Below are 26,651 nucleotides of genomic sequence, written 5' to 3' on the forward strand. Positions count from 1 at the left end.
GGGTTGAATCATTATTCATTAGGGTTATTTTAAGAAGACTTGTTTAGACCTTGAAATTAATTATGAGAATAGAAACTTGAGTCCCAAGGAAACCTGGTGTCATCTGATTTTGAAATCCTACTTTCTCACAAACTGCCAATTTGTATATAACAGAAATGGAGAAATAGAGTTTTAGGGAAGGTGGAACCCCTTTCAGACATGCATATCCTGCAGTTAATAGATCCCAATTCTGCAGGACTTTGGGTATTCCAGAAATATGTAGCTGACTCTGTGTACACTTAGATGAGAATTAAGCTTTACAGCCCTTGGGAGACTGGATGATTAAAATTGTGTTTTCTGCAATCCTACCAACATTGTAACTCATATTTTTTGAAGATGTTTAAATGAATATTTTTGGTAAGATTGTACATACTTTAATAGTTTATAATTTTGCAGAACTGAAAATACATTTAAGGATATATTTCTGGACAAGATAGCATATATTACTCTGGTGCCTTCTATATTTATAATTTCATTCCAAACAAAATGAAAATGATCTGTAAATGTTGCAAATAAGGAACAGTTGTTACTATCAATGAGGGATAGTGACAGTACAAATACTAGGAAATTTGAAACATTTTTAATGGCCTGTACTGATGATATTGGATTAAAGAGGCTTGTCTGGAAGTAAGTGAGGAGAAAACTTCATGATTCTTCATTTATCTAATATATTTAATGATGAAAGAGCACTACGTGGGTGAAAACTGAAGAGGAATCAGAAGAATTTGACAATAAAACTGAAACAAAACAAAACAATTAACAAATGCCATCCAAACAGAAAAAGGCACTAAAAGTGCAGAAGCAAAATGAGATGTAATAGTTAATATATTTAAGGTTAGGTGAGATCTCTGTGTTAGATTCACTACCAAGTAAACAAACAAAGCCATTGTCTCATTGAGTTAAAGACAAACCAACCCCGATGATATTCTGAATATTAGGAATGCTCCTAAGAGTAATGACTCAAAATAAGTGAATTTAAAGATGCTGGGGGAAATATAAATGCCATACAGACACAAAACCCAAATGAGTAGTAATATTAATGTGAATAAAGTAAGAGAAAGGGTGAACTGATCCTACTACCAACAAAGACCAAATTCATAATGATGCTGTAACAATCAAAAACCCACTGCATTGAATAGCAGCAAAAAATATGTGAAGCTAACTATAAAAAATAAAAAGTCTATACCTCTCTATAATAGTCTTGCAACAACATTGGCATGGATGGAGTATACTTCAGTACCTCTTCATCTTGAGCTTACCAGGTAACTTACTTTGGTTAATGGAAAGTTGGTAGAAGTGACTTACATCTAGTTCTGTGCCCAAGCTCTAAAAGACCTTAAGTGTTTACACTTTCCCACTTGTCCTGGATGACTACTGGTTCTAGGATGAGAATGAGAGACACTTGAGTCACATCTGTCTCAGCCAAGGTCAAATTATAGCAATTAATACACAGCAAAGTTACCAAAGTCATCCATTCACACCTAGTCTACATCAGCAAATAGCAGTGTACTCCTAGGTGACTGAATATGCCTGAGCGACTATAAATGAGTATTGCAGTCAACATTGAGTATTAGAGTTTGTTATGTAGTAATAATCACTAAAAAGGAAAACATTTCTTCTGAATCAAACTGCCTGGTTTCAAATCTAGGCTCTGCCACCCACTAGCTGCATGATGCTGGGAATCCTTCTGTGCCTCAGTTTTCTTGTCTGTAAAATGGGATTACTGTATATCTGTTTTGAGTTGGTTAGGATGACTATATGAATTGATCCTTGTCAAGCACTCAGAATAATTATTCTGCTGTATAAGAACTATATGTATTATTACTATTTACTGAGTGCTTTTGTGTTCAAAGAATTTTTAAAAAGATTTATTTATTTTACTTGAAAGAGTGACACAGAGAGAGGAGAGGCAGAGAGAGAGAGAGAGACAGGTCCTCCATCCAATGGTTCACTCCCCAATTGGCCACAACAGCTGGAGCTGTGCTGATTCGAAGCCAGGAGCCAGGAGTTTCTTCCAGGTCTCTCAAGCAGGTGCAAGGACCCAAGGACTTGGGCCATCTTCCACTGCTTTCCCAGGCCATAGCAGAGAGCTGAATGGGAAGTGGAGCAGCCGGGTCTTGAACCGGCACCCATATGGGATGCTGGCGCTTCAGGCCAGGGCATTAACCTGCTGCACCACAGTGCCAGCCCCTCAAAGAATTTTTTAAAATTTCATTTGTTATATGTATATTTGTTTAATATATTTCGTATATATACATTTAGGAATGTAGTGACACTTCCCTTCCTACCATCCCTCCAGCCCACACTCCAACCCTTCACCGTCCTTGGATTTCCACTCTTAATTTTTACAAAGATAATTTTTCAGTATACTTAATGATAGTATAGTTAACACTTCTCTAAGCAAAAGAGTTCAACAAATAGTATGAAGAGAAAAAGAAAAAAAACACTGTTTTTCAATGGAAGAGACAAGAGCTATAAACCATCATCGAAACTCAAATTGTCTATTTTACTCCAATACATTGCATTTCAGGTATTCTATTAGTTACCTAGGATCATGGAAACCATATGTTATCTGTCTTTTTGAGACTAGCTTATTTCACTAAGTATAATGGTTCCCAGTTGTATCCATCTTGTGGCAAAAGACAGGATTTCACTTTTTTTTTTTTTTTTTTACAACTGAGTAGTACTCCATAGTGTATATAGACCATAATTTCTTTATCTAGTCAACAGTTGATGGACATCTGGGTTGATTCCATATCTTTGCTATTGTGAATTGTGCTACAAAAACATGAGGGTACAAATAACACTTTCATGTGCTAATTTATTTTGCATTGTGGTCCAAGAAGACGCATGGTTTAATTTAGATTTTTTTTGAATTTGCTGAGACTTGTTTTATGTCCTAGCATGTGGTCAATTCTAGAGAAGGTTTCATTCATGCACAGGTGAGAAGAATGTGTATTCTGCAACCGTAGGATGAAAAGTTCTGTAGATTCTGATAGATCCATCTATACTGTCAAATAACTCTGCTGTTTGCTTGCTGATTTTTTGTCTGATTGATGTAATTCGTGGATTAAGCTGCACTTGCTATGCTGGCATCACATATCAGAGCACTAATTCAAGTCCTGTTTATCCTACTTCCAATCTAGCTCTCTGCTAATGCACCTGGTAAGGCAGTGGAGGATGACCCAAGTGCTTGGGCCCCTACTACCTACATAAGAAACATGATGGAGTTCCTGGCTGCTGGTTTTGGCTTGTCCCAACCCTGGAGATTTGGGGAGTGAAATAGTAGATGGAAGACTCTCTTATTCTGTTTGTCTGTCTCTTTTCAACTGCCTTTCAAATAATTAAATCTTTTTTTAAAAAAGCTGCATGACAAATGCTGAAGAAATAATTGTACCTGTAAAATAGCCTCAAAAATAGGAACATAAAAATGGATAAATTAAAATAATTATCACATTAGGAATAATAAAATTAATAATATATATTGAATATTTCAAGGCACTGAACACTGATGCCATAAACAAGAGTGTCAATTTGTTAAGTCAACAACAGGAGTCACTGTGTACTTACTTCTCATGTGGGATCTGTCCTTAATGTGTTGTTCAATGTGAAGTAATGCTATAACTAGTACTGAAACAGTATTTTTACACTTTGTGTTTCTGTGTGGGTGCAAACTGATGAAATCTTTTCTTAATATATACTGAATTGATCTTCTGTGTATAAAGATAATTGAAAATGAATCTTGATGCGAATGGAATGGGAGAGGGAGCAGGAGATGGGAGGGGTGCGAGTGGGAGGGAAATTACGGGGGGGGGGGAAGCCAATGTAATCCATAAACTGTACTTTGGAAATTTATATTTACTAAATAAAAAAAGAGAAATCTTTACTTAGCATAGAGTTGTTCCTCTGTATATAAAGTTAACCTAAAAATGAACCATAATGAAGAAGGGGGTGGGAGAGGGAGTAGGAGCTGGCTTGGGAGTCAAGGTGGGAGGACAGGTATGGGGGAAAGAACCACTATATTCCTTAAGTTTTACCTATGACAAATGCATTCATGAAATAAAAGCTTTAAAAATAATTAAAAGTCTGCAAAGAAAATTTGGAACTTTTTCCAATTAGGTCATGAGGGACATATTATTACAGTGAAGTAGAATCTACTGGGAACATTTCTCCATTTGTTTTCTCCATCCATCACTCTAGAGAATAATTACCTAAAAATAGTTCCTTCTGTTAATTGCTTCTTCTCTCTCCACACTAACCCTAAGGAAATATTTGAGAGAGTCTTCAGCTGGAAGCACCTCTGTTGCAGCAGTGGCCAGTAGCGGCCATGGCTCCAAGTACAGAGCCCACAGGGAAACTGAATGCTCAGGATATTTTTGTGGCTTCTACCTTCTGAAAGAATTCTGTGCACATTGGAGGACTTAGAACACTGACTAAGAAGACAGCTGTCGCTGCAGTACCTCCTAGATTTCACCAAGGGACACCATTAGGAGCTAAATACTGCAAGAATGCCTGGGTGGGTAAAATCGGAGGGAGGGTGATGTGGCTGTGCTTGAAACCAGTTCCTTTTTTTTTTTTAATTTTTTTCCTTTCTGTAACGTGGCTTTCTTTTCTTTTTCTTTTTCTTTTTTTTTTTTTTTTTACAGGCAGAGTTAGACAGTGAGAGAGAGAGAGACAAGAGAAAGGTCTTCCTTCCGTTTGTTCACCCCACCAAATGGCCGCTACGGCCGGCGCTGTGCCGATCGGAAGCCAGGAGCCAGTTATTTCCTCCTGGTCTCCCATGCAGGTGCAGGACCCAAGCACTTGGGCCATCCTCCACTGCCCTCCCGGGCCACAGCAGAGAGCTGAACTGGAAGAGGAGCAACGGGGACTAGAATCCGGAACCCCAACCAGGACTAGAACCCAGAGTGCAGGAGCCGCAGCGCTGGCCACGTGGCTTTCTTGTGCACTAGACTCAAAGACCTCATCCATTCACCTATGTTTATTTAAATTTTTTTTCATAAAATCATCCATGATTTCTCTTCCCTAATCCTACAAGATAATGTTAAATTTAATAGAATTTAAAATATTTGAGCTGAAAATTTTTAACATCAAATTTCAAACATTATAGAGGGTAACGTAAGGAATGACATAATCTAATTTGAAAGACAGAGTTACAGAGAGGCTGAGGTAGAGAGAGAGAAGGAGAGAGAGAGAGAGACTTCCAGTCTTCCATCTGATAATTCACTTCCCAATTGGCCACAATGGACACAGCTGTATTGATCTGAAGCCAGGAGCCAGGAGCTTCCTCCAGGTCTCCCACTTGGGTGCAGGGGCCCAAGGATTTGAGCCATCTTCTACCGCTTTCCCAGGCCATAGCAGGGAGCTGCATGAAAAGTGGAGCAGCTGGACTCCACCTGGCACCCATATGGGATGCTGGCACTGCAGGTGGCAGCTTTCTTTTTACCCACCACACCACAGCATCGGCGCCGTCATCGCATATTTCTGCACTTGATCTTAGCCAAAAGGCCGAGAAGCGATCATCATCGAATATTTCTGATAGCTTACCAACTGAACCATGGAATCTAATATTTTTACCATCAAATAATCACATTTTTCACTGTAAGATTTTCTGGTTATCTAAATTTCCTAAACATGGTATAATTATTATTCATATTAATATAACAGCTTTAATTTTTCATGAGTGTACTTGTTACTTTACATATTTTGCATGCCGTACTTATAAATAAACCCTCACTAAAGTTCTCTAATGTGATGATGATTCCTTCTTTACAGATGAAGAAATGGGGCACATAGAGATGAACAAATTTGCCAAAATCACAAAGTTAGTAAATAGTGGTACCAAATATACTCTGCCTCACAGTAATTAATTTAACTTCAGTTTTATTTACCAGAGATAAAACTTTGGTGTAGTTTGGAACAGAGTAGTGAAAGTGTTAGTGTAATTTTACTCCATTGCAATTTGATGGTATTATTTTGAATAAATATATAATTTTAATAGCTTTTTGGGATACCAGAATTGTCCTCTACTGTCATCATTACAGATCTAAGTAATATTAATCATTATATTAGTTAATGTAGGGGACAACTTTACCTACAATTTTATTGGGCCAATATGATCCTTTGACTTCACCTACTGTATCATGAAATTTTAACAACTTGTACATTAGTTAACTTAAATGGCATAATGCTAATGATTAGAAAAAAGAAGATGAAAAATATACAATCCCTATACATAAATTATAAAGACTGTAATTGTGAAATGCCTGAATCTGGAGTTATCTGAAAGAGTTTCCCCCTCTACATCTAATCGGCTTGAGACCATGGGAAAGTTGCATAACTACCTGTACTGTGGGGAGCAACTGGGAGCAACTCGGACTAGACTAAGTTACTGGAATTAAGACTTATTCAATGCATCTGCTTTCCCACAATATGGCGCTGAGAAGGGAAACAGCTTCTACACAGCTGCCTCCAGTTCAACCAATAAACTGTGGGACCTGCTCCTGATTGGAGGAGAGCAGCGTACTCGGCGTGTGGGTAGCAGAGTTGGGATTGGTGGAAGAGGACTATAAAGGAGGAGAGAGACGGCATGCACCAGGAACATCTAGGGGGAACATCTACCTGAAGGAACACCTGTGCAGCCCCCGAGAGAGCCGGCTGGCGGTGTGCCGCTCCCCCGCGGAAGTGGGGAAGGTGGCAGGGGGAACCGCCCTTCCACGGAGGTGGAAGGGACGGTAGCCAACCCGGGAAGAACCAGCAGCAAACCCGGGGAGGGCCGAGCAGACGAAAGAACAACGCAGAATCCTGTGTCGTTCCTCCACGAAGAGGGGGAGCGACATAATGGTGCCGTGACTCATATATGAAGCCTAGGCAGGGTTTAGTGTCGTTCCTCCATGAAGAGGGGGAGCGACACTGTACTTCATATTAAAATCGGGTTGCTGTGAGGATTAAATATGTGTGTTAGAAGGACTAGGAAGTAAGTGTTGAATACATATTATTATTATTTTTTATTGATGAAGACAGAAATGAAACAAAGGGTGGGAATATATGATGCTGTACTCTGAAAGTTACAGTTGATTTATCTGATGTTCAAAACCTGGCAGAATACAAACTCTAATGCATCCTTTTACAAAGCCTCCTTTTCTCCTCTATGGGGCCTGATTGATTAATAATAGGAATGGTAATTACCCTCTTTTACATGTGGGAAGGTTGATGCATAGAACCCTTGGTGATTATTTAGGGATAAGGATAACTGAACTATTTCCTCTGAAATGACTCGATATTTCAATTGGTTCTGTGCTCAGTGTGGACAGGAGATTTATTTCAATAAAAATTGAGATGACATTTGGTTTGGAGATTTATTCTCTTCTTTCCCTATAGATCCTAGGGTCACCAATACAATGACTGGAGAAAGGAACAGTACAACAGTTACGAAGTTCATTCTCTTGGGATTCTCCGAATTTCCAAAGCTCACCATTGTCCTCTTTTCAGTATTCCTAGGGATATATCTCATGACAGTGTCCTGGAATGTGAGCCTCATCACGCTCATCAGGATGGACTCCCATCTGTGCACACCCATGTACTTTTTCCTCAGTAATCTGTCCTTTCTGGACATCTGCTATGTTTCCACTATAGCCCCCAAGATGCTCTCAGACTTCTTGAAGAAGAATAAGTTCATCTCTTTTATGGGGTGCACCGTGCAGTACTTCTTCTTCTCTAGCCTTGGCCTGACAGAGTGCTGTCTTCTGGCAGCCATGGCTTATGACCGGTATGCTGCCATTTGTAACCCACTGCTCTACACATCCATCATGTCACCCACCCTCTGTGTGCAGATGGTGGCAGGATCTTGGATAACTGGATTCCTTGGCTCATCTATCCAACTGTGTGCTTTGCTCCAGCTCCATTTCTGTGGGCCAAATGTCATCGACAGTTTCTTCTGTGACCTGCCCAAACTGATAATCCTTTCCTGCTCTGACATCTTTTTCTTTCAAGTACTGATCTCTGTGCTCACAGTGATCTTTGGACTCGTATCTGTCTTGGTCATCATGGTATCTTACGGTTTTATTGTTGCCACCATTCTGAAGATCACTTCAGCAGAAGGCAGATCCAAAGCATTCAACACTTGTGCTTCTCACCTGACCGCAGTGACCCTTTTCTTTGGTTCAGGTATATTTGTTTATATGTTTCCAAACTCTAGTGACTCCCTGAGGCAAACCAAGCTGGCAACAGTCTTGTACACTATTATAATCCCCTTGTTAAATCCGTTGATCTATAGTCTGAGGAACAAGGAAATCAAAGATGCCCTAAACAGATGGAAGAAGAGATTTTTTTCCTGGTGTTACTAATTATGGAATTTATTTCAGATGCATAAACATCATAGGAAGAAGGGCATTTAAACATTTATCCTCAAGTCTCCAAATTATGGGAAAAACAACAGCTTCTATAAACTTCTAATGTTAACCCAAGACTGGCACAAAGCCAGGCTCAATATTCATCCTTCATCAGTTGTGATCTAATAAATCAGTAGACCAAGGAATCCACAATTACTTTTGTAGTTAATTAATACTGCCATTACTGCCTAATTTAGGGCTACATCCATGACCAGAGATGTCAATGTTGGTCAGGGCTTCAAGAAACCAACAAGTCTCTGTATTGCATTTTGTTTTAAGTAGCACAGATTATTGATAGTATTGGGAGATTGTTCAAAAAATAACCTAGCTAATTAAGTTATTTCTAACATTTTACCTATTTTTCACCTCTGGAAATTTTGGATTAATATTTTTTAAACTTTTATTTAGTAAATATAAATTTCCAAAGTATAGCTTATGGATTACAATGGCTCCCCCTCCCCAAACTTCCCTCCCACCTGCAACCCTCCCATTTCCTGCTCCCTCTCCCCTTCCATTCACATCAAGATTCATTTTCAATTCTCTTTATATACAGAAGATCAATTTAGTATATATCAAGTAAAGATTTTATCAGTTTGTACCACACAGAACATAAAGTATAAAATACTGTTAGAGTACTAGTTATAGCATTAATTCACATTGAGCAACACATTAAGGACAGAGATCCTACATGGGGAGTAAGAAACAGTGACTCCTGTTGTTGACTTAACAAATTGACACTCTTGTTTATGGCATCAGTAATCTCCCTAGGCTCTTGTCATGAGTTGCTAAGGCTATAGAAGCCTTTTGAGTTCACCGACTTCGGTCTTATTTAGACAAGGTCGTAGTCAAAGTGGAAGTTCTCTCCTCCCTCCAGAGAAAGGTACCTTCTTCTTTGATGGCCCCGTTCTTTCTACTGGGATCTCACTCACAGAGATCTTTCATTTAGTTTTTTTTTTTTTTTCCCCAGAGTCTTGGCTTTCCATGCCTAAAATACTCTCATGGGCTTTTCAGCCAGATCCGAATGCCTTAAGGGCTGATTCTGAGGCCATAGTGCTGTTTAGGACATCTGCCATTCTATGGGTCTGCTGTGTATCCCCCTTCCAATGTTGGATCATTCTCTCCCTTTTTTATTCTATCAGTTAGTATTAGCAGACACTAGTCTTGTTTATGTGATCCCTTTGACTCTTTTATTTATTTGAAAGGCAGACTTACAGAGAGACAGAGGGAATGAGAGAGAGAGAGACAAGTCTTCCATCTGCTGGTTTGCTCCCCAGATGGCTCCAAGAGCTGGGGCTGGACAGATCCAAAGCCAGGAGCCTGGGGCTTATTCGGGCCTTCTGTGCAGATGCATGGACCCAAGCACTGGGCCACCTTCTACTGTTTTCCCAGGCCATAGCAGACAGCAGGATTGGAAGTGAAGCAGCTGGTACTCAAACCAGCGCCCATATGGGATGTCAGCATGGCAAGTGGCAGCTTTACCTGATGCGCCACAGTGCCAGTCCCCTAATTTGACTCATGTGTTTGTCCAAGGCAAAAGTAGCAGAAGAAAGTTTTTCTAATTTTGCACTGATAAGAAAGTCTTTGTAATATGAATGCTTAAATTGTCTGCCACAGTTAAGGTTTGTTTGACCAGTTAGCTAATTAGGTATTCCTAGAAAATTTCTTAGATTATTGCTATAAAGTTGGCTCTGTTTCTCCTTCTATCTCCACCATGTAACCAGAACAGGAATCCAGAAACTTTCCCTCTGTCCCAGAGGTAATCTCGTCCCTGATTTTTGTAATTTGTTAAAACTATCTAAAAGGAATGGAACCTCTGAAAGCATAAGAAAGTCAAATTTAGTTATTTCCTTACTCACCTTATTTGGAATTGCTAATGGACATACAGAAATACTGGAGAGTTGAGATAAAATTATATCAACAAACGAAAAATATCAGGGACTAAAATTATAATTCTATTGTTTTTCACCTGATAAGATTCTGGTTTTGATAATAATCTTTGGATAGTGATCATGGAAACTTCCAGGAGATGATTGTAATACAAAAGCATCTTGCCAGTTCCTCCATATTTCATTGAGGAGGGAAAATTCCAAATCTACATGAGTATTTATGTGTTAAGAACTTAAGGCAAGTCTTTTGGGCAACTGTAGACACAACTGCTTGATAAATCCTGCTTCCTTTTTTTTTTAATATTTTTTAACTTTTATTATTTATTTATTTACTTATTTTTGACAGGCAGAGTGGACAGTGAGAGAGAGAGACAGAGAGAAAGGTCTTCCTTTTGCCGTTGGTTCACCCTCCAATGGCCGCCGCGGCCGGCGCGCTGCGGCCGGTGCACCACGCTGATCCGATGGCATGAGCCAGGTACTTACCCTGGTCTCCCATGGGGTGCAGGGCCCAAGCACTTGGGCCATCCTCCACTGCACTCCCTGGCCACAGCAGAGAGCTGGCCTGGAAGAGGGGCAACCGGGACAGAATCCGGCGCCCCAACCGGGACTAGAACCTGGTGTGCTGGCGCCGCAAGGCGGAGGATTAGCCTAGTGAGCCGCGGCGCCGGCCAAGTCCTGCTTCTAATGCTCTAGAGCCATGGAGCAGAATCTCCTTCAAGGAGCTGGCAAGTCAAAGGGAAAGTCTTTTGGAGAACAGCTGATTTGCAACTATTGATGAGAACTGTGTCAGGGGAGCTTCAAAAGCGGATTGCAGGCCTAGATTGTGTCTAAGGTCTTCCCCAATGTGATTATCCCATCCAGACTTCCTTTAGCTTCTATCTAAACCAGGATACTAGCTGACATCTGTACTGACGAGGAGTGAGGAGTAACTCCATACATGCGTTCATTTTACTTGGTTATCTCCTTAGTGTTTTTATGGTTGTAGATTATTAACATCCCTATAGCGCTTGGAGTCAATATCACAGCCAACAAAAATGCTCCATTATGTAAAATTCAATATTTTCTTATGGGTCTTAATTAAACAGATGGAGGTAATAGGATTATTAAATTGGAAGAAAAGGTGATTCCCTTGAACTGGAAGAAAAAAAAATTGGATGTTTGTCTTTTTTAAGCAAATGATTTTTTTAAATTAATTTTCACCTAAATCCCGCTAGAACTGGGAGGATTTGTAGTGAAAGGGACTTTGTAAAATGATATTAATGTTAAACTTGGAGAATAAAGGTTGACAATAATAAAGACTACTTTGAAAAAAACTTGATTAAGGAATATTCAATTTGAACAATAATTAAACAATGTGGAAATAGTGCAAAATAGAATAGTGGAAAAATAATTTACTTGAGAAAAGATCTATTTTAGATGAAAGGTAAAATTTAATAAAATAAACACCCACAAGTTATTGAGAAAAATATTATTAATGTGATTCTGAAACTAGTGAAACATTTTGGAATATAAAAATAAGTATGTGTTTGTTTCACAATATATAAAATGTATCTGTCATGTGAATTGAAAAGTAATGAATAAAACATATTTAAGCTACAGGTTCATACTAGAACAAATTGAATAATATTGACAAATGTATCTAAGGAATTACAAATGAATGTGATGTGTGAATGAGAAAGCTTAATAAGCTTAAACATCAGTGAAAGAAATCACAAAATGAAATAATTTGAGTCTCAAAAGACTTGAAATATTACATGATGTGAATAAAATTGGGTATCAAGCAGCTATTTGAGGAAAATACAACAACAAATTGATGATTGATAGAATTAAATTTTGATGGCAGATTCATTCACTCTCCCAAAAAACAGAGTATTACAATTTAATATAAAGTTGAGTAACAAGAATGAAACTGAGTTTAAACAAACATAAATATGTACATACATATATATTTAATAATTAAAACTCATAATAAATACATATGTATTACAATTACAAGTACCACATTTCACCTGCTAAAATAACAAAAGCTCTTTAAAGTACATTCATATTGAGTGTGATCTAATTGTTTTGGAAAACCCTTAATCAAATATTCCATTTTTGTTGAACTGCAGACCCCTCACAACTTAAAATTAATTTTTTTGACAGGCAGAGTGGACAGTGAGAGAGAGAGAGAGAGAGAGAGAAAGGTCTTCCTTTACTGTTGGTTCACCCTCCAATGGCTGCTGTGGCCCGCGTGCTGCAGCCGGCGCACCGCGCCATTCCGAAGCCAGGAGCCAGGTGCTTCTCCTGGTCTCTCATGGGGTGCAGGGCCCAAGCACTTGGGCCATCCTCCACTGCACTCCCTGGCCACAGCAGAGAGCTGGCCTGGAAGAGGGGCAACAGGGACAGAATCCGGCACCCCGACCGGGACTAGAACCCATTGTGCTGGCGCCGTAGGTGGAAGATTAGCCTAGTGAGCCACGGCGCAGGCCCATGAAATTAATTATATTTCCTTTCTTTGAGGGCAAAGAGATGAAATTGACCATTGTGATTATTAAGTGAACTTCATCAGGATCACTTTGCTCATTTCTCAAAGGATCAATTTCATCTCATAAAAAATCACTGTGTAATATTTAAGAATTATCTCTGTCAAAAAAGTCAGGATAATAAAAATGGAGAAATCTCCTTTATCACAATAGAGAGTATTTGCTTAAATTTCCAGGTAATAAAGACAACATTTCCCTCTGGAATGGAGATGGGCAAGGTGCCAGCAACCTCTTATGAGAATGGGGTATTGAGTGGCGTGTCAGTGTTCTACTTTGACAAAGATCCAGACTGTATGTGCATGATCCTCCTGGTTTTTTCCCCACATCTTTCTCAAGGGACCTGAGAGACTAGAGGAACTGTTGCAAACATGAAGCTCATGCTCCCTAAATCCATAAATCTTTCTAAATCCATTTGAGCTCCTTTTCCTTACCACCAAAATCTGTTGAAGTGTGAAAATCCAATTTGGAAGTTGCTACCACACAAGCTGCATAGAAATTACTTGACTGTTTGGCAACAGATAAATACCAGCCTATCAGAATGAAAGGCATCAGAACATCTCCCGTATGACCATGCCAGTATACACTAATTGAGGTACCAGACCTGCCAGTTAGCAATAATTATAATAGATTATGCTTCTTGAGCCTCTATCAAATGCCAAGTTCAGTTCCATGTGTGTTATAGTACCTATTCGCTTCATCCTCCAACCCTTGAGGGTTTCATTATTATTATGTAGTCATTTTTAACATGAGAAAATGGAGGCAAAAGGGCTTAAATAAGTAGCTGTCCCATGAGTAGTACAAACAAACAAGGCTGAAATCTGGACAGTCTACTGGCAGAATTAGCCATTCACTACAATGTGATTTCATTTTTTCACCTTTGCATGTGTTAGCACGATGATACGTACCAAAGTATTTAAACCTTTGTGCTGTGTTGAATTTCTTTGCTTAAATCTCAAGTCTTTCCCTAAACAGGAAAGTCAAATATTAGTTATCCATATTAAGGGAAAAGTTGTCACAATTTCTATATTGTTGTGCTTAAATGCTTTGTTTCAAATGCAAGACCAAAATTATTCATCATATGACAAACTTGATAAAACCAAATAAGAACCCTCCTTATCATATAGTAGAGGAAGTCAAGAGCTGGTTATGAATGAAAATTAGGATGTGTTTGGGAAACTTGTCCCTTGCTTCCAAATTGTTTTATGTTAAGCTGAAGGTCTAGAAAAATCTAAAAATATTTTGAGAATATAAAGTTGCAGGACTTATTGATGATCCTTATTGGGGCATAAGAAAGTAACACAAATCCCAGAAGGTCTCCTATTTTACCACATAAACCTTGAGGAAGCAGGAATAGGACATAAAGATCAGCAAGAAAATCCCAGGCTGAGAAAGTTGCTCTGAATTTTCTGTGCCTGCAGAGGCACAAAGAGGATCAGAAAATTTCCCATATACTCAAAACAGGGTATGAAAAGGCTGATGGACCGAGAGAGTCAGAGGGTCAGGAGGAGAATGAGGAATATGGGGACTAACAGCCAGAGATCATCAGGACCACAGACAGCTCAGCAGGTGTTTAGGACACAGCTGATAGAGATTAGATTCAAAAATCAAAGAAAGATATAGCCTGAAAATCATATGGAAATACTGTGCATTTTGAGGAAAGCCACATAACACAGATTTGAAAACTGAAAGTCCTCTCTTCAATAACCCTTCAGAACTTCACTAGCAACATGGAGTAGCAGGGAGCCAGTGAAAGATAAAAATCAGAATTGATGGGTTTAGATATTCAGAAAAAAATTTTTTAAAATCCCAAATTGAATGATTTTACTTGGAAGCAGTAATAAATATAATAGCTATATTTAGTAGCTGTCATCAGGTGGCATAAAGGCTTAGAATGGAAATTATATTAAAAAGACAATAAATGAGTTGCATTTTTCTCAGTATTCAATTCATGGCTTGAAAATACTATCTATCTTATTCTGCATTAAGTGGACAGGAATGAGTCACAACTCAATGGTCTACTTTTTCTCCGCATACTAGATTCTGAATTTACAGCATATCCATAGAACATCATAAAAAGGAGTGAAACGGAAGAAAGAATTAGCTACTCTTCCTAGAACTATATACCTTAAACTGCTTAGACTAGGTACCTACCCTTTGAATGGCTACCTCACGGAGGAAGAGAAGGGAGGAGGGGAAAGAAAGAGAAAGGAGAGAGTTAAGAATGTTTCAGTGGAGAAATGGCTTCAGAAATGCTAGCATTTTTTACAGTAAGGGAGCAAGGACTAGAATGACCAAACTCATATACCCCAGATTTTAGTGAGGGTTGTATACACCAGCAGTCTGGACTTTATTGAGAAGTGAAGTATGCATGAAGTTCTACTGCTATGGTCGCATTTTCAGCTCCTGCAGCCAAATACATTCCAGTGATTGTCTTCTGCTGTACTCAACAAAAAGATAACCAAAGCATGCCATGGCCACCAACATCCCAGAAATGAGTTCAAGAAGCCTTCTAATTTGTAGCTAATTTCTTGATTGCTTCATTTAGATGTTTGAGCAGCCATTGTGGTGGAAAGTTAACAATGCAGTGCTAGACTCTATTTCTCAATCCAGGTTTAGAAATATGGATTTAGAACCTTATTTGTGTTTGTTTGTGTGTCTAATTAGTTGCTCTTGGCTAAGTCTTTCAAAATAGGAGACTTCCTAGCAGTGGGTTCCTTTGGATGTGGTTTTGTGTCCTCTTTTCTTTTGGCCATATTACTATTTTATTTTATTATCATTTCTTGGTTGTTAGATATTCATTTATTGAAACATCTCCTTTGTTCTTCTTGACTAGCAGGGCACTCCACTGCACCACTCTTGATGCCATCTATGAAAGTGGCAGCCATCAACATTGCAGCCCCCAGAATGGGAAGTCCCAGGATCTTTATAATGGTTCTGGAGAGTTCTCTTGCTAAAGATGGTGGTGCATCTGCTGGGCAATGTTAACAATCTCATCAAAAGTGATGTTTCCACTGTGTTTGATGTTCTATTTCTTTTTGTCTCTGAGTGATTTCTTCAAGGCTTTGATGATTACAGAAGAGGCAGAAGGCACCACCTTAATCTGGGCTATCTATTCTGATTGGTCAGTTTCATTGTAATCCTCAGACACTTCTAGTCACCAGTTGCCTTGGCGATGTCATCATCAACCTTGTCTTGGAGACAGACGTAGGGGGCCTATCTCAGTGGCACCCAACTTGCTTCCAACTTCAGATACACAATTTTGATCTTGCTGTGGTTGAACCTGGGCAGCATGGCAGAGGTGCCTGGTGTCAGATGAATCTGGATTCAGGAGGACCGAAGAAAGTTGCACCTTGTCCTCCTTTGTGGCAAGACCCCAAAAGACCATCTTCTATTTTAGGTGGAAAATCTGAAAGTCTGTCAGAGTAAAACACACAACTATCTTGATTTTGGAGAAATTGATCTTGCAGGATATAAAGCTTATGGAATTTATTTATTTATTTATTTATTTTTTGACAGGCAGAGTTAGACAGTGAGACAGAGACAGAGAGAAAGGTTTTCCTTCCATTGGTTCACCCCCCAAATGGCTGCCATGGCCTGCACACTGCGCAGATCCGAAGCCAGGAGCCAGGTGCTTCCTCCTGGTCTTCCATGTGGGTGCAGGGCCCAAGCACTTGGGCCATCCTCCACTGCCTTCCCGGACCACAGCAGACAGTGGGATTGGAAGAAGAGCAACCGGGACAGAACCGGTGCCCCAACTGGGACTAGAACCTGGGGTGCCGGCACCGCAGGCAGAGGATTAGCCTAGTGAGCCGCGGTGCCAGTCAAGCTTATGGACTTTAGACCCTTACAATCTCTGCCTAGTTTAATATCTGCTGTATAAACTCCTAGAAGAAAGCCTTTGTAATCCCTTTGTCCAGACTGCTAGTAACAAACAGCAATTTTCTTGGGGAATAAGGTACAAAGTTCCAACAGACCCATACACAATAGATAAATGGGAAGATAAGACATGAGCTGTAAGGGTTAGCAGTATTAACAGTAGTTATTTCTGGATTGCAGGATAGGTCATCTTGTAGTGTTTGCATTCAAACTTCCCAAAATGACAACTTACTCATTTTGAATTGAATAATAATAATTAAAAAATGAAGGGAAACAGAAAAGTCTGAGGGATAAAGTGAAAATAGTGAAACATGCGTCTAAGTCTTCTCTACCATCCCATTGTTAATGCTGTTCTAGCGTTCTTAGGATGTTCAGTTTTCCTTTGGCCATTCAGAAAGGTTCTAAATGAACCTCTCTTATGTATTTGTGGTTGATGGCAATAATCACTGACTTATAGGTGGGTGAAGAGATGCATCCAAGGAAGGCCTAGCCAAAGAACATAGAAATATCTCCCTTGTATTCTTACCCACAGGAAAAAAAAAACAATATAAAACTCTTCAATCATCAAGCTCCACTGGCATTAATTCATTCATTCTTTCATTTATGTCAATAACATTCATGTGCACTCATGTGCCAAAGACTAAGGGATAAAGACGAGTAATAAAGACACCCTTCTTAGGAATCTTGCAGTTTAGTGCAGAATATGGTGTAAAAATAATTTCAATGCCTTGAGATAAAATGCAGCATATAAAAGTATATGCAAAGTGCATGATAATTTTGAATCCTCACTGTAATGCTTAAAGTTGAGACAGATCATCAAACCCAACTGACAGTGAAATTGGAATAAAGATGTTGGAAAATTAAGTTGTATTTTCATATTAATATATAAAGGATAAAATTTCCCTGTACTGTCAAAAGGAATTGTGGTCACTGCTTGATGTTTTGAGCTTTGAATGTCTTTTTTTAATATTAGGCTATTAAGAAGTATAGATAATGAAGAAAAATAACAAAATTAACTTTATATTATAAGGTTGAATTGACACCTTTTATTTTGAGATTTGTACATAATATCCGAGGAAAAGCATTCAAATCTAAGTGGAAAAAATGTAAGTTGTTTCATAACCCTTATATAAATATGATCAAGGAGTTATAAATTGTTGAAAAATCAAATTTCTTTTTAATTAAATAGAAAAGTAGCTAAGAAAAAGTAATTCCTTACATATAAATTGTAATAATTTTAGGCATGGGCATTTGGCACAGCACTTAACATGCCACTTACTATGTATGCCCACATCCTATATTGGAATTCCTGGATTCAAGTCCTGGCTCCACTTATGATTCTGGCTTCTGACTAATGCACACTCTGGGAGGCATCCGGTGATGGCTCAAATACTTGGATCTCTATCACTTAGGTGAAAGACCCAGCTGTAGCAGGAATTTAGGGAGTAAACCAGTGGATTGAAGATCTCTGAATCTCTCTTTCTTCCTCTATTTCAAATTAGTAAAAATTTAAAAAATAAATTCTAAGCCACGAAAAAGTCGAAGAATCATTGGTAAATATTTATTTGGCCTTTGCACTGGGAAGAAGCATTTCTTAAAATCAGTGTGAATGGGGTTGGTGTTGTGGTACAGTGAGTCCAGACTACTCCACTTCTGATCCAACTCCCTGATGATGCGCCTGGGAAAGCAGCAGAAGGTGGCTTAAGTACTTTGGCTCCTTTTACCTGTATGGGAGAGCTGGATGGAGTTCCAGGCTCCTGGCTTCGACTTGGCCCAGCCTCAGCCATTGTGAACATCTGGGTGGTGAACCTGCAGTTTGTTTTCTCTCTCTGTCACTCTACTTTTCAAATCAACGAATCTTAGAAAAATCAATGAAAGATGTTAGAACAATAAGTTCATTGTGAAAAAAGATCTTTTCTTAAATTTAATTTGAAAATTATATGTTAGTACATAAACATTATATACTAGGAAATCATAAATAAAATTTAATGAAAACAGAAAGGTAGGAAACTGCATTTGCAATAATACAGTATTGTTCCTTTCTAGGAATTTATTTTATGGAAATTTTCTGAAATGTTGAAACTGCCTTTTGATTTCAGAATTATTTTTTCAGAGCAACAGTTTAGATTCTACTTAAAATTCAGTAGAGGAAAAATTCAACAGTGGTGATTTGTTTAAAGTAGAACATTATACAATTATCAATACTTATCAATGTGATGAGTAATTTAAATATTATAATACATTGAATAATTACATACATAGTAACAAAAGATTAAAGCTACATAATGAAATATGGATTTCATATAAGGTGATATATCAGGCTCATTCCTATTCTAATGATTTCTTGATCTGAAAAATTTTGGAACTTGAGAGATCCCTACAGTGGAAATGTAATCATCAAGGGAGAGCACTCAGGTTATCACCACCACTTCATCACACCAGAGAACAATTACCTGGGCAGCTTAATTAATCATCCTCTTTCCATCCTGGAATGAGGAGGCATTTAAGTGAAGCCCAAGTGGACGTGCCTCTCTTGTCACAGGTGGCCTGCAGATTGCACGGACAAAGCAGACTTGCGAGGAGAAAGATCTTCCTGTAGGAATGCTCCTTTGGAAGATAGCTGAAAGTAAGTGTTCAATGAACTTCCTCAGGATCAGAGGCCCAGGAATCTTACCAGGGAAGGGAAGTGGATCCTCTGGGTTTCCCCAGACTGCAACAGGGGTAAAAGCCGCCAGTAGTCCACTTCCTCAGAGACATCTGGGTGAGACCTTGAGAAGCACAGCGCAGAGTGGGACAGCGTAGTCGTGTTGGCACTTCATCAGCTGGCTTTGATTTGGGAGCCTCCGTCGGCCATGTCTTCCAGCGTCATCCTGTTCACAGGATACATGCTTGGAGCTCAGGTCCTTTCTGCCAGGAAGTAAAATCTTTCCCTTCAATAGAGAATTCTAAAGGAAACAAAAAGATTCCATTGATTGAATGATACCTTGGATTTAGGAATTTTCCATTGTATGAAATAGAGTTTAGTATGAATTCTATTACCACTCCCTCTCTTCCTTGGTGTCTTTTTCAAAAAAAAAAAAAAAAAAAAAAAAAAAAAAAAGACATGGTTTTGTTTATTTTCCTAAGAGATGGGCCACAAATGCATAATGTGAAAGCTTAAAAACTACCATAAAACTGTGATAAGGACACTGCAAGAGAGTATATGCAGGGAGAAATCTGTGCATATTCATCTTAATAGCAGATGGTCAAAAATATTTCTTTAAATACTCTTGTTTATACTCAGGAAAACAGATTTGATAAACTGAACAAGTAGGAATCAGCCCCTCTTTGTGATGAAATAACAGATCTAAGAAGGCAATTTCAAAGAAAAAACTGAACTGGAAAAAAATCCAAATTAAAAAAAACCACTGCTATTAAGTTTTTATTTTCAATATGTTATGAGATATCTTGATTTTATATTTTCCAAAGCACTTGCAAGCCACATCGCCCAACCCTTCCAAAAGATCTCAAAGTCTCAATGCAGTTAAAATACTGGCTTACAGTTTTGTCTACTTTCTTTTTTTGGAAGCAATATAATGCTAATGACTTTAATGGTAATACATTCTCATCTAATAAAGCACAACACTTACAAATATTAGAAACTCAGTTTTGAAACATTTACATTAATTTTGAACTGGATCGGCAATTTGTGAGCTTTCTAAAAAGGCAGCAGTTCCACTTACAACATGCGCTTGAATAGATTTCTGCTGAGCAAAGGGGAAGACAGGGGAGTGAATGCTGCATTTCTCCATTGGTCCCAAAAGTGCTAGTTTCACCAAGAGGTACATTAAAAACAACCGTGCAATGGTGGTTTTAACACTTCTACTGCAGGGCTGGTGCTGTGGCATAGTGGGTAAAGCCACTGCCTGCAGTGCTGGCATCCCATATGGCGCTAGTTTGAGTCCTGGCTGCTCCACTTTTGATTCAGCTCTCTGCTATGGCCTGGGAAGCAGTGGAAGATGGTCCAAATCTTTGGACCCCTACACCTGCATGGGGCCTGTTAGAGGCTCCTGTCTCTAGGTTCGGATCAGGCACAGCTCTGGCCATTGCAGCCATCTGGGAATTGAACCAGTGAATGGAAGACTCTCTCTCTCTCTCTCTCTCTCTCTCTCTCTCTCTCCCCCTCTGCTTCTCTGTAACTCTGCCTTTCAAATAAATGAATAAATCTCAAAAAAAAACCTTCTACTGCAATATAACAATAAACAGTAATTAGACATCTATCAATTTCCCCCAAATAAAAATATAAATAGGAAAATAACTCTGCCTATACTTGTACATCTTTTCAAGTCATGTTAGAAGGGTTTCATATTCAATTTAATGATAAACAAATTCTAAAATAGCAGTAATTATTCTCATTTTAAGCAAAGGTTCCTTTTCTCCCCTTGCCCACTCCAAGTATTTATTTTGAAGAATTAGATTATTTACATATTAATTTTATACTTATGTGAAGCAGCAACAACAATCAATAATTTGGCATTTCTGTCTATAGTTGCTCCATTTTTTTTTTCAATTTCACAAAGCCATTTTCCAGTGTTGCCTTGAAACAGAGACTAAAATTCTAGGTAGCAAAGACTCTTTCAGAAACCAATATAAAGTCAAAAAATATAAAGCAGGGCATTATACTAAATTTCTGAGTCTAGTACACTAAAAAGAATGAAGCTTAGGAAAAGTTATAGGAAAAAGAAGCTATAGAAAGGCTAAAGGCATTGAAGTTTCCTACTGTGTTGTCGAAGAAATAAAGACCTGCAAAAGCTGATTTTTTGATTGTATAGTATTTTACACACTGTGTGGATTTGTAGCATCTGCTAGTTGAAGCAGACATGCAAGATATTTGTCCCTGTCCTATATCCTAGATCCCTCCCTCTCCACCATAACAATCTACCTCTGTGTACTGAGTATTGTAGATATGAGCCAAGTCATCCCAGACAATTCAGGGAACAAGGTTAGGGCAATGCACTGGTGTGACATATGAGATAAAAGAGTCCCTTTCAATCTTCATCAAAGCTCTGCTGTAGAGGGAAATCGGCAGCCAAGTTCTCATTCTTCTCACAAGCACAATATGCTCTCCTCACAAGTCCTTCAGGAAATCCTGAGATGTTACTTGAATGTAGTTCATAATGAGCACTTCCAGTGTCTACGATTCCAGCACTGTCACTTCCACTCCCTCTTCCTTGACTGCTTGCTTCTTGAAATGGTTAATTTAACAACTGAATAAAATGCTCCTAGTGTTGGCTAATTTGCCACATTATTGAGGATCCTCTTGACCTATCTGTTGTAGCAATGCTGAAAGCAGGGAAGGATTTTGTTGAATAATTTGTCTCATCTGTTGAAATTGAGGTAGATTCTATAAAAATTCAAGAGGCTACCCTCCAGAACTTGTTGTTTCAGCCGTAGTTGCTACACTTGCAGCCACTGCTGAACTATGAGTAGCATCAGTGGTAGCTGCTTTAGGGGACTCAACCACAGCCCAACTTTCTCTATCTCCATGGCTCTAACAGTTTTTGAAACTGGTTGTCAGGGCTCTAATTACTTGCTCTAGTTCATAGTCCAAATGATCTCAGTCATTATATTCTCATAAGACTGACCTGTCACAAGTGCACATGTTGCATCTTCCAAAAAGGTTTGCCCAAGATGAATCTCCTCATGTACTGTCAGTTGATGTTGGACTAGTAGCCATTAGCGTTTCTGCCAGCTCTTCTGCAGGTTTCTCGTGCTTAGTTACACTAGCAGGTGCAGGTTCAGAAGATGCTGTCTTGATGCTGGAGCAATGAATGCAGGCATAGAATTGGGAAGCAGAGTAAGAAGGGCAGGAGTTGAGGCTGGAGTTACAGCTGTTGCTGTGGAGGAGCTCACTGTGGTAGTGGTGGCAGGATGTGATTGCTGAGTGGCAGCCGATGGTGATGTCACTGCTTTGGGTTTGGTCATCATAACCACCACAAAGTTCTTCTCCTCATTTTTGTGTTCTTTGAGAGCAGTGTCACCACTGAGAATTTTGCCTGCACAAATTAATTTTTGACCTGCTACCGAAAAGGCATCTTTCCCCTTTTCAGATTCAATCTTATGTTTCATGTTTGCACCAAGTTTGAGTCCCGACTCCACTGCCAATTCCAGCTTCTTGCTAAGGTGCACCTTGGGAAGCTGCAGGATGCATTCATGTAGTTGGGTTCCTGCCACCCATGTGGAAGGTTCAAATTCACTTCCCAGCTCCTGGGTTTAGCCTGGCTCAGGACCAGCTAATTCATTCATTTGGAGGAATGAATCAGCAGATGGAAAAATCTCTCTCTCTCTCTGTAACTGTCATATAAATAAAACAAAAAACAATAAAAAAGCTTAAGTAAACTTTATTACAACACATAGTAAATTTTAATTATGAAGAGCAATAATAACAAGAACTATGCCTCAATTTTAAGGATTTTATACATATATATGTATATGTATGGTTCTACACAAATTTCAGAGAAATGTGTATTATTTATAAGCTATACAACTATTTAAAATTTTTTGCACCAAAATGAACATATTTTAATTCCATTTTTATAGAAACTTTCTGAAATACTCTCATATGTGTATACATATATGTGTGTGTGTGTATTGTACATACACACACGTACATGCATGTACCATGGTTCCCTGAAACACACTGCAAAGGCTAGCTGAAAAATGAAATGGCTTTCCTAGACAATTAACAATTAGTCTGTAATGAGACCAAGTACTTAAATGGCTTGATTTGTTTTTCCTGAATAGAAGAACCAAAAGTCGTCACCATTCCAAACATTTTTATAAATCTTATTTACCATTTGAAAAGTGCTGGAAATTTTTGACTGGCAACATTTATCTCTGGGTATATGCTTGCAGATAACAAGATTTTCAGACTCGTCCAGCTTTAGTAGCAGGGAAGGACAAAACGAAGCATCTGTCAGTGGACACAGATTTTCATACTTGGAATAGTTTAATGCCTACTTCATTCCAAGTATTTATTGAGCACGTTTTGTGTTTTATTTTTAAAAAGGTATAGAATTATTTTATCATAAAATGACAGGAAAATTCAGCCACATTAATTTCTGTGTGTTCTATTCATAGTTCAGTAGGGAAAGGGCTTAATCAGAGGTGTAAGAAAATGACCTTCAGGAAATTAGAAACTAGCTAGGAAAATCGTGACAGGTGATCTGTTTTATAAGGACATACGTAAGATAAATGCTCTGAAGTTTTGGCATAAATGGTGTAGTGGGAGAAGGTAAATAATAGAACATTTTAGAAAAACCTATTCTATCCAGATAATTTCTTAACACTATCAGTAACCATCACATAGCAACCTGTGACTCTGTGCCAAGAGTTGTTTAAGGCATTTTACCAGGGTGATTTCATGCTATTCGTACCATGGCCCTACAAATCTTTATTTCACAAAGGAAGAAATTGAGGTCATAAAGGTTAAATAACTTAGTCAAGGTCATATACTTAAAAAGTAACTACTGTTGACCCAAGCCTCTGGCCCTTTTCAAAATTTATTCTGCAGTTACATTTATTCAGAATATTACCTAAAAGCACTTTAAAAAAAGTCCTTCTCAGTTCATTGAGAGTTCATGATAACTGTTGGTATCTATCATGGAGTTAAGTACATTCTTGACATGTGCTTGTGACTCCCAGTAATGATGAAAGGGTATTTGTCATCTTTCAGTAATCATGATAAACGTGAAGATAATGTGTTTTAAGTACATTGTTGTGAAAGAATCATGGTGGCCAGTGCTGTAGTGGAGTGAGTTAAGCCACAGCCTGCAGTGCCCACATCACATGTAGACGCCAGTTTGAGTCACAGCTGCTCTTCTTCCAATCCAGCTCCCCGCTATGGCCTGGGAATGCAGTAGAAGATGGCCCAAGTCCTTGGGCCCCTGCACCCATGTGGGAGACCTGGAGGAAGCTCCAGGCTCCTGGCTTCAGATGGGCCCAGTTTCGGCTGTTGTAGCCATCTGGGGAGTGAACCAATGAATGAAAGGCCTCTCTCTCCTTCTGCCTTTGTAATTCTGCTTTTCAAATAAATACACAAATCTTAAAGAGAAAAGAATTATAAGAAGCAGATTTTGCAAAGTTACAATGTAACAGGAACTCAAAAATAAATTGAGGAAGTTACTAGCATTGTGACCATTTTACAAAATAAAGAAACAGACTTAAAGGAGTTCAGAAGCTTGTCTCTTAGCACACATATAGTGGGGGTGGGATTTGAAACAATATCTATCTAACTTGAAGGTCATTAAGCCGCTGTCTGTAAAATTGTAACTTCTTTCCTTTATTTCTCTATTTATTAATAACTATTCGGAGCATCATGCTCTTGGAAATATTTAGATAAAAGCCTCATTCTGTTGTTCCTGTCATTAACGTTTATTTCTATTCATAGTAATTATCTTTTTTGGAGCCTGCTTTCACTGAGAGGCTGAAAGCTCTTTGCTGACACAGCAATCAATTTTTGCTTGGATTTCAGCTATAGTTTTTTTTTTTGTAATTTTTGAAATTTATATAAAATGAACAAATTTCATGTACTTTATATATACAGATTTAGAAACTTACTGATACTTCCCACCCTACCTCCCCTCCTGACCACATTCCCACCCTCCTTCCTCCTTCCTTTCTTATTCTTTCTTTTAGTTTTTACAATGACATACTTTCAGTTTATTTTACAATCATAAAATTAACCCTCCACTACCAGTAAGAAGAAGAAGAAGAAAAAAACACTGTTCCTCAACAGTAGAGACAAGGGCTGTAAACAATAATTAATTTTCAAAATGTCAATTTCCCTCATATACATTACATTTTTTGTACTCTATTAGTTATCACAGATCAGGGAAAATGTATGGTATTTATCTTTTTGGGACTGACTTAGTTCACTAAGTATAATGGTTTCCAGTTGCAAAAAAACAAGATGTAATCAGCAATAGTTTTTATACTGCGTTCTGTCTCCTGCTCACTCTGATCCAATCACAAACACACCAGGTATTCCCAGCCTTGGGGTCTTTGCACAGGCTTTTCTTTGCCTTAGCATGCTCTTCCTTCAGCTATACACCTCTCTAAGCTTATTCAAATTGTACTCAGCTGTCACTTCTCCCTGCCGCCTACCCTTGACCACCTATTTGAATGTTAGCTCTTGTCATTATTATCTGATGTTTTACTACAGAGTATTTTCAAAGGTCTCACTTTGAAGTTCACCCTTTACTCATTGGCATGCAGAAGGTTAAACAGGGTTTGATTGTGCCTGGCACACACTGAGATCTATATAAGTAGTCTTTTAATGATTATAAAGATGATGATAATTACCTGAGCAAATAGGACAAATAATCCTGGGGTGACAAAACTCAAATCAGAAAGACTCAGGAAGATAGAAAATATGAGTTATGTGTAGGATGGAACTAGTAAATGGAAATTAGTAAAATATCAGGAATTGTTTACAATGAATGTATTTATGCTTGAAGTTATTTCTTAGGGATATATTCTTAAAATATTTTAGAATATTTCCCAAGAAGATATTTATAGAACAGTTATCAACTCAAAAGTTATGAAATTTTTATGATATTAGATGCTTGATGCCTAAGCAAGCTCTTCAAGATCTATCAGTAAATCAGTATCTTTAGGAAGCTAACATGTTTTTAAGCATTTTAAATAGTTTGTATTTGATGACATTTAGGGTTAGACATAATTTTGATGCCTATGACCTATTAAGACTTTTTGGACAATTATGCTTATGAAGCTTGTTATGACAGTAGTATTAATGCATTTCAACTTGTTGGCTAGCTTTGTGTTTCACTTATGTATTTGAATTTGAAACAAAATGAATGTAGCATGCACAATGGTGATTGCAGGGTATTTATCTTTTGGCTAAACGATTTAGAATGCAACTGATGGTTTAGATC

The 26,651-nt window shown here is 38.3% G+C and overlaps 1 protein-coding gene and 2 pseudogenes across 1 annotated transcript; 1 reads left to right on the forward strand and 2 right to left on the reverse strand.

The window, feature by feature from the left end:
• The first annotated feature begins 7,439 nt into the window (after positions 1-7,439).
• On the forward strand, positions 7,440-8,384 carry LOC100353903 (olfactory receptor 5AN6-like). Its single transcript, XM_002709177.4, has one exon. It carries the CDS (start codon positions 7,440-7,442, stop codon positions 8,382-8,384), a length of 945 nt encoding a protein of 314 aa, XP_002709223.4.
• Positions 8,385-15,215: 6,831 nt separating this feature from the next.
• LOC108178728 (large ribosomal subunit protein uL11 pseudogene) lies at positions 15,216-16,146 on the reverse strand (annotated as a pseudogene).
• Positions 16,147-21,646: 5,500 nt separating this feature from the next.
• Positions 21,647-23,009, reverse strand: LOC100346858 (lysine-specific demethylase RAD23B pseudogene; annotated as a pseudogene).
• Between the last annotated feature and the right edge of the window lie 3,642 nt (positions 23,010-26,651).

This window comes from Oryctolagus cuniculus, chromosome 1 (assembly GCF_051225735.1).
Source record: "Oryctolagus cuniculus isolate XC-2025 breed Fujian yellow rabbit chromosome 1, ASM5122573v1, whole genome shotgun sequence".
Taxonomy (NCBI): domain Eukaryota; kingdom Metazoa; phylum Chordata; class Mammalia; order Lagomorpha; family Leporidae; genus Oryctolagus; species Oryctolagus cuniculus.